The sequence below is a fragment of the Colletotrichum destructivum genome, chromosome 7 (genome assembly GCF_034447905.1).
Source record: "Colletotrichum destructivum chromosome 7, complete sequence".
Lineage (NCBI taxonomy): Eukaryota > Fungi > Ascomycota > Sordariomycetes > Glomerellales > Glomerellaceae > Colletotrichum > Colletotrichum destructivum.
In genome coordinates this window covers 866897-873813 of record NC_085902.1, presented here as the reverse complement: position 1 = coordinate 873813, position 6917 = coordinate 866897, and the positions used below count along the sequence as shown (strand labels likewise).

At 54.7% G+C, this 6917-nt stretch overlaps 2 protein-coding genes across 2 annotated transcripts; one reads left to right on the top strand and one right to left on the bottom strand.

Annotated features, from left to right (window-relative positions):
• Positions 1 to 331: 331 nt before the first annotated feature.
• CDEST_10809 (uncharacterized protein) lies at positions 332 to 3033 on the bottom strand. Its single transcript, XM_062926965.1, has one exon. The coding sequence runs from the start codon at positions 1688 to 1690 to the stop codon at positions 413 to 415; it is 1278 nt and encodes a 425-aa protein (XP_062783016.1). The 5' UTR covers positions 1691 to 3033; the 3' UTR covers positions 332 to 412.
• Positions 3034 to 4077: 1044 nt separating this feature from the next.
• CDEST_10808 (uncharacterized protein) lies at positions 4078 to 5192 on the top strand (the record flags this gene model as incomplete). The annotated part of the gene is made up of 3 exons (XM_062926964.1): positions 4078 to 4132; positions 4270 to 4391; positions 4605 to 5192. The coding sequence occupies exon 3, from the start codon at positions 4734 to 4736 to the stop codon at positions 5190 to 5192; it is 459 nt and encodes a 152-aa protein (XP_062783015.1). The 5' UTR covers positions 4078 to 4132; positions 4270 to 4391; positions 4605 to 4733.
• Between the last annotated feature and the right edge of the window lie 1725 nt (positions 5193 to 6917).

Genomic DNA, 6917 nt, shown 5'->3' with positions numbered 1-6917 from the left:
GCACATTCGGCGGTCAGAAAATACCTGCTTTCTCCCTGTCTCGTTCATTTGTCTCCTTCTCAAATGGGGTTTCCACCTCAGATGCCCAGTGGCCACTCCACCCCGCGCCAAAATACAAGTACACGACTCAAAGCAACCTTTTCCGATGCGAATCGAATCGTGGTGTAGAAGCAACAGACGCTGTGCTATGCATTTGTGTTTTTCAGATCAGATATCATCGGCAACCCCTACGTGCCCCTCCTTCCCCTTTTTGGATAAAGTCACACTTTCTCATCCAGTGATTTTTAGTCCCCATATGCCACCACTCCTTCTTTTTCTTTTTCTACATCCGGGCGAGGCCGTATCAGTCATTAACATAGATGAGGAAAACATGTTTCCCTATATGGGTCATCGGATCCAGTCGGGGCTGTGTTCAGCTCCGCATCGCCCTGGTAGATCGATAGTTCAACCTGGGTGGTAGTGTGATCTCCATGTCGTCGATCCCCTCATCATCCGCCTCGATGGCCGCAATGCCCGCCTCCAAAGGCTTGGACATGTCGACGGCAACCGCCTTGTCGTTGGCTGGCGCCTTTTCCGCCACCTCAAAATTGGAGTCGACTTCAAGCTTCTTGGGAGGCAAGGGCGGGTTGCTGTCCTTGCCGGCCGTGAGCTCGCGGCGCATGCTCGTCGGTCGAAGAGTCCGCACCTTGTTGGCCTCGCTGGTAGCCCTCAGTAGCTCGGGTTCGTCTTTTTCGACTCGTGCCATTTCCTTAATTGCCAGCTCTTTGGTCTCGGCAAGACGCCGCTGAATGTTGCCAATTTCCTCTGTACATTCTCCATCACGCAGAAATTGGTGAGCGGCATGTTCAGACTGGTTCTGAATATACTCGAGACACTTGTCGAGCTCGTCATAAGCGTCTGGCCCGGTTTCGCTCATCATGGCACCACCCCCCTGGCCAGCTCGAGTGTACGAAGGGCCATTTCGACCGTTGGGAGGCCCCGTTCGTCTTGTGCTCATGTAACGCAGGGAGGGCAGCGCGTCGGAGGCGGTGGCAGCACCATCGGTAGTGTCTGGCTGAAGGTCTCCAGCGCCGATGTTATCGTCTTCGTCGGGCTGCTCTCGCTCTGCCAGACGGCGTATTGCAGCCACCTTTGCCGCCATCTTGGCCTTACGCATCAAATTCCGACTTGCCGATACAAACTTGACCAGCTCCTCGAAGAAGCTTTCGACAAACGAGTCGTAGTAGACGAGAACTAGTTTCCGTGAGCGATATTTGGCCGGAGCGTCATCCTCATTTGACAGCACCGAAGACGGGCGGGGTCTCTTCTCGACTACAGCCCGGGCGCGAGCTTGCGCTAAAGCCATTGCCTGTCGAGTCTGCTTTTGAAGGGCCGAAGGTGTTCCGCTGCTAGGGCTGGAAGGATGGTTGTTGGTTCTTGTTCCATTCTGAGATGGCGTCGTGGAGACAACGGGTTGTTGGGTACTCGCCTCGTTCGCGGGAGCTTCGTCGGCTGGTGTTGACACATCATTGGGTATTTCGTCTTTGAGCTTCAGCGATTCGGTTGACCCGCGGTTCTTGATGGAGCGCGACGACTTGTCAGCGCCCAGTGCCGCAAGCTCAACCTGACGCTGGTCGATCTGTTCCCCGAGCTGGTCGAGACGGTCCAACCATTCAGGGACATTGTTGACGATGTTCTTGAGGGCATCCATGACCAGAACAAGGCGTTCCTCTCTCGGTCGTGGGTTGCCTGTGTCGGACTTGTTGATGGGACGTCGAGTGTAGACTCAACGTCTGATATGTGCAGCGATTGGGCAGTATTAGATCGAGTTGTTGCCAACGGTAGAACGTAGTGACAGGCGTAGCAGGTTTTGTAAGGATTGTTCGGTGGAACACAGGGCAGTAATCGGCGTCGCAGACTCAACGATGAGGAAGGTAGGGAATGAGCGAGGAGATCGGCGATGTGCTTATAGGCGAAGCATGATCCGCCAGCAAGCGCTGGTGTGTCCCTCTGGAGGGAGGGCGTTTTTGGAGCAGGGAAGACGAGGCAAGACGTTGTGGACGTCTCTAGCAGATGTGCTTCACGTCGATGCCCGATGCGAGGTGCCGAGAGAAATAGGCGTGTCTGTTTGGCAACGTAGGCTTTGGATTCGAAGCGGGCGGCGGGAGAAAGAATCGAAACTAGCGGCGGCGGATTTGTGGCGGCAGGAGAAGGAAGACACAGCACCAGATCGAACAGGTCTAGACTTGAGAGACTTGGGTCTAGGGGCCGGCAGGAGGAAAGGAGCCGTGATTGTGGGAGGGTGATCGGCAGCTAGAAGGCGAGGGCGACGCGAGATCTGCGCGGGACGGTCTCTAAGCTTCGGGAGAGGGATGAATTGCGGACGAGGGGAAACGAGGATAAGTAAGATATAAAGTAGGTAGGTGGATAAAAGAAGTATGTAAAAGGTCGACCGATGTATGCGTAGACAGTAGTGTATGTTATGCGGCCGTGTGGAGGTATCGTTTTCCAAGACAAAGTGAAAGTGAAGTGTCCAGGGCAAGGTGCAGGTATTCGTAGGTACCTAAGTAGCTAGCTGTGTGGCCTTCGTATGCTTGGCGTCACGGTTGGGGGTCAACGACGCTAGTTGAGGCCGCTAGCGCTGGGAGGGAAAGGCGGAGAGGAGAATAAAAATAATCGATGAGGAGTGGTTGCAGAGGCGAGGTGAGATGTTACTCTTATGTGAGTAGACAGCGCAAGGGATTTGGACGTGGGCTTTCCCCCCTCTTTCTCTGGCGATCTCAACAGCGAGATGGAAGGGCAAAAAGCAAGGGACGTGGGCAGAGCAGGGTATGCCTATGACAGGGTCCGAATAGATAACCGCAACCTCTCTCTTTTCTAGTACACAAACGAGAGAAAGAGGGGAAGTGGAGGAGGGGAGCAAGTAGATATGAGAGGAGGAGGTGAAGTAGGTCACAAGTTGTGCGATGTCAGAGTGGTGGGGTTGACAGTGAGAAGCGAAGAGACAGGAAGGAGGGAGTGGTGTAGCTGGCGGCGGCGGCGGTGTTGGTGGTGGTGGATAAGGAGAAAGAAAGGCAAGTAATCTTGTATTGATGCACGGCAAGGAATGAATTGTATTCGTTGGTTCGTACAGAGCAGAGGAAGTACTCCGCACTCTGTACACTGCGTCTGTACCTTTGGAGGGGCCACGCCTCTCTCTGTGTCTCTGTTGTGCGAGATGCAGATGCAGCCAATGCAGCAGATGCAGACAGGCAACAAAAAAGCAGGAGAGAAGAGAGGAGCACCGATGGTCCATGGAGCCGATGGTACGTACCGGGTGGAATTGTGAGGAGAGAGAGACAGAGAGCGGAGATGACAGGGCCGCACGCCCGTGGTGTGGAGGCGAACGCCGGGCACCACCCGCCCTTATCCACTTCAAGCAGCAGCAGTGGGCGGGAACTGTAACGCCAAGAAAAAAAAGGGCGAGATGTACGTACCTTACTTACACCTTCTTTCCGAATAAGACGAGGACTGGGGGGTAAGGGGAGGGGACGAGAGGGGGAGAGAAGGTGGTTAGGAGATGGAGAAGTGCGAAGGAGGGAGGAGGGAGAGGAAGAGAGAAGCGTGCGAACGTGCACTGTGCAGCAGGTAGGAAAGTCTACACGTACCTGCGCATGGGGCAGAAGAACAGAAGGAGCGGGCGGGCACGAAGCACGTACCTCCCTCGCCATGTCATTGAGCTGCCTACCTAGACACCTAGTGCAGGTAGGTAAGTATCTGCACACTGCCTGCCTTTCTCCTTCCTCAGGTACTCAGATAGGTATTGGCTGATTCACTTCAGTCATATTTCAATCATCACAGAGCATCCAAGAGCCCGGAGGTCAAGGTAGGTAAGGAATACCTGACAACGGACGGCACGTTGGGACGGGGAACGGCTAACCCCCCCCCTCATTTACATCAGATGGCACTATCCAGACGGGCATAACTGATTCTGATTCTGATCCTAACCGGCCTAGAGAGTACTGCTTCATCCACTTGCCTTCAGGCAGGCCGAAGATCTTCACTTTCCGCTTTTTCTGAGTCTGACGCCTTCGGAATCTGACCTCCGGCCACCATCAGATGCATTCGCTCGCTGCCGGCGACGACCTGGCTGACATGGATGAAACGTTCTTCTGTACGGATACAGAGAACATGTACCGGGTAGCCTTTGCTCCTCGTCTCGTCGAAACACTGTGGACCTGTCGATACTGCATGGCCAGAGCAAACAAACGTCCATCTGCTTCGTCTCACATGAGTGATGGAATGGAACAGGACAGAACGGCACGCCATTCTCGTTTCTCCAGCCCAGCGCCGATTGCATCCTCCTCGGTCTTGGCCTCCTGGTGCTTGCTTGCTTGCTTGCTTGCTCCATTGCCATCTCCAACCCGGCAACAGTTCGTCACTCTCGACAGAAGCAGCCATCGAAAGGAAAACACTTCAAGACATGGCTCGCGCGTACACTAGCAATGGCCTGAAACAACACTTGCCGTGCCTCTTCTCATATCGTCAGTCTTTTCCCCCAGCCAGCTGCCAATGACGGAGCCTGTGGGCCCAATCATTATTCAACAGCATCAAACACAAACGTTACGTACTTTACCTTCTCTTAGCCCGTTGGGTTCGGATCGAGGCGTTGGTGCCGCCACGGAAGGCCAAGGCCCGTCTACCTAGCACTCACATGCGCACCCACAACAGACACCAGGCAAGTTGACACACCAAGTTCACCGTCTCGCAGCATCATGCAAAGTGCGGCACGGAAGTGGCAGTCAGACCTGCGCCATCTAGTCCTCCTCGCTCCATCCCGCGATGCAGCCCACCCCGAACAGAGACAAAGCTTTACGGCCGTTGCAAATCCTACGTTGGCTACTTTGCTTCCGCCGCTTACGACACCTCACTACGTCTCCAACGGGACTCGGCGATCCTCTCTCGAAACTGATGTCGGACTCGGTGCGCACATACATACACTAAGACTGAAGCCGACTCTGGGCACTCTTACCCTGGGTAGCATCTGGTCAACCCCGCTCTCACCTGTCCGAAGTCATCCGAAGCCGTCGTCCCTATGGTATCATGTCTGCTATACCTTTTCTCTTTCGACGCAGGCTCTGTGCGTTCTGGTGCGGCTCAAACCACCCACCACCTTCAAGCGTCCGCCCGCCCCTGGAATGACAGGTGCCCCCTACTTCGAAGAGCGGCGCTAAGCAGAGACATGCTAGAGCTATCTCGTCTTGGGAGAAAACGAACCATGACTTTCTCTCCGTTCCCACCTAATGATACATCACACCTTGGGCAGCCTTGCTCGACATGTTGAAAGTCACTACTATCCGTACCTGGTTGCGAAAGAGGCAGACAACAGTAGCAATGTTGACCTAAACCCAAGCGTCCCTTACATGGGCAATTGTCACCGCTCCCCAGCCTTCGCACGTCGGATGGGACTCCGACTTGCGGCGCCGTATCCGCCGCCTCCTCGCACGGGCACTCACTACAACCCTTGCCATTTCCGTGTTTGCAGGTGTCTAGTTAACGGCGCGAACAAAGAATACAACATGGAGGCCTGCGACTGGCTGACATACGATCGGCACTGTTGAATTGCCAGAATTCCTGGTCCTAGCGCTCTTGCTACGGTACTGTGTCTCTCACAATGGGACGACTATGGCCTGCCGGTCGAGACAGTGTCATGTCCGGCATCCAACGTCCATCGCCGGCCGACTGAGATCTACATCTGGATGCGACAACGCAAATGTGACCGACTCCGAGCAGGACCAAAAAGATGATAGGGAGCAAGCAAGAAGCATGATGTTAAGTCCAAACATTACGCGGCAGTAGTCCACTCTGCCGGCGAATGCTTCGAAACCAAATCAAACGCACAATGTGATCGCTCTACCCTCGAGGGGGGTTGGCATTGCTCGTCGACTGCAACCTTCCCTTTTCCTCCCCTGACACGCCGGGGAGAAGACAGATACGGGGGATGCCCTGACCCGTCGTCAATGCCTGTCCACACTCACTCGGCTTCTTCCAGACCTTCTCGAACAAATCACCTGGCGGAGGCAAGCCAGGGTGAAACATGCCATAACACAGCGCCCCCCCGTCGATCGCCGCTGCTAGCCCTATTCCTGCTCGTCCTTCTTTGGCGGTTGACCAGCGAATCCAAAATCTCGCATTTCCGCCATGCCTAGGACGAATTTCATATCATCCGGGCCCAATGACCCCGACGAACAGTCTCAAGGATCGAAAAGGAGATGTCACCATGTCACAGAGTTCAGTCTCGCAGATCAGTCCCCTTTTCCGCCGCCCATTAGCTTGCAAAGTTGCGTCCGGTCCTTCCTTTGCCCTTCGTTCAATGGCAACTTTGTCTTTTTGGCAAGAAAAAGTCTAGGGTCCGCTGCCAATCGTCAGTCGCGGCGATTGAGATGGATGCTGGTGAAAGGCAACAACAATCAACGGCTGCAAGCTCAACATGTCCAACCGCACACGACTACGTATCACGGGCAAGGAATCCGTCGAACTTTGTCGCAACATTTACAGCCCTGGCGCCTCATTAATGACAGCCGCTCCAACAGCACCCACCCCCCCTAGTACCAATAGCCTAAGCACACAGGGAACCTAGTATCGGATGGGGGTTTCTCGGACATCGACCAGAGCGGGGAGGTGTTGCCGTTTCTGCATCTCATGCATGCTTATCCATCCACTCAACGCCTGCGGCTTTCGATCCTCGTTGGCGACCTCCTTGTCCTCGCCGTTGCTCGTGCATGCCACTGCAGATCAAGCGGATTGCCCGCCTTTAGTCCCAACCATCTGACCCATTCTCCCCTAAATTAATCGGACTTTGATGCGTTGGCGGTTTTGACCGCAGCCATTTTCTTTTCTCCTCGCTCCCCCCTTCCTCGACAGACGCCTTCCAAGGTACCAGGTTGCTAGGTGCCTCG

Coding starts and splice junctions, on each gene's coding strand:
- CDEST_10809 (XM_062926965.1), bottom strand. CDS start 1,690: ATGGATGCCCTCAAGAACATCGTCAACAATGTCCCTGAATGGTTGGAC.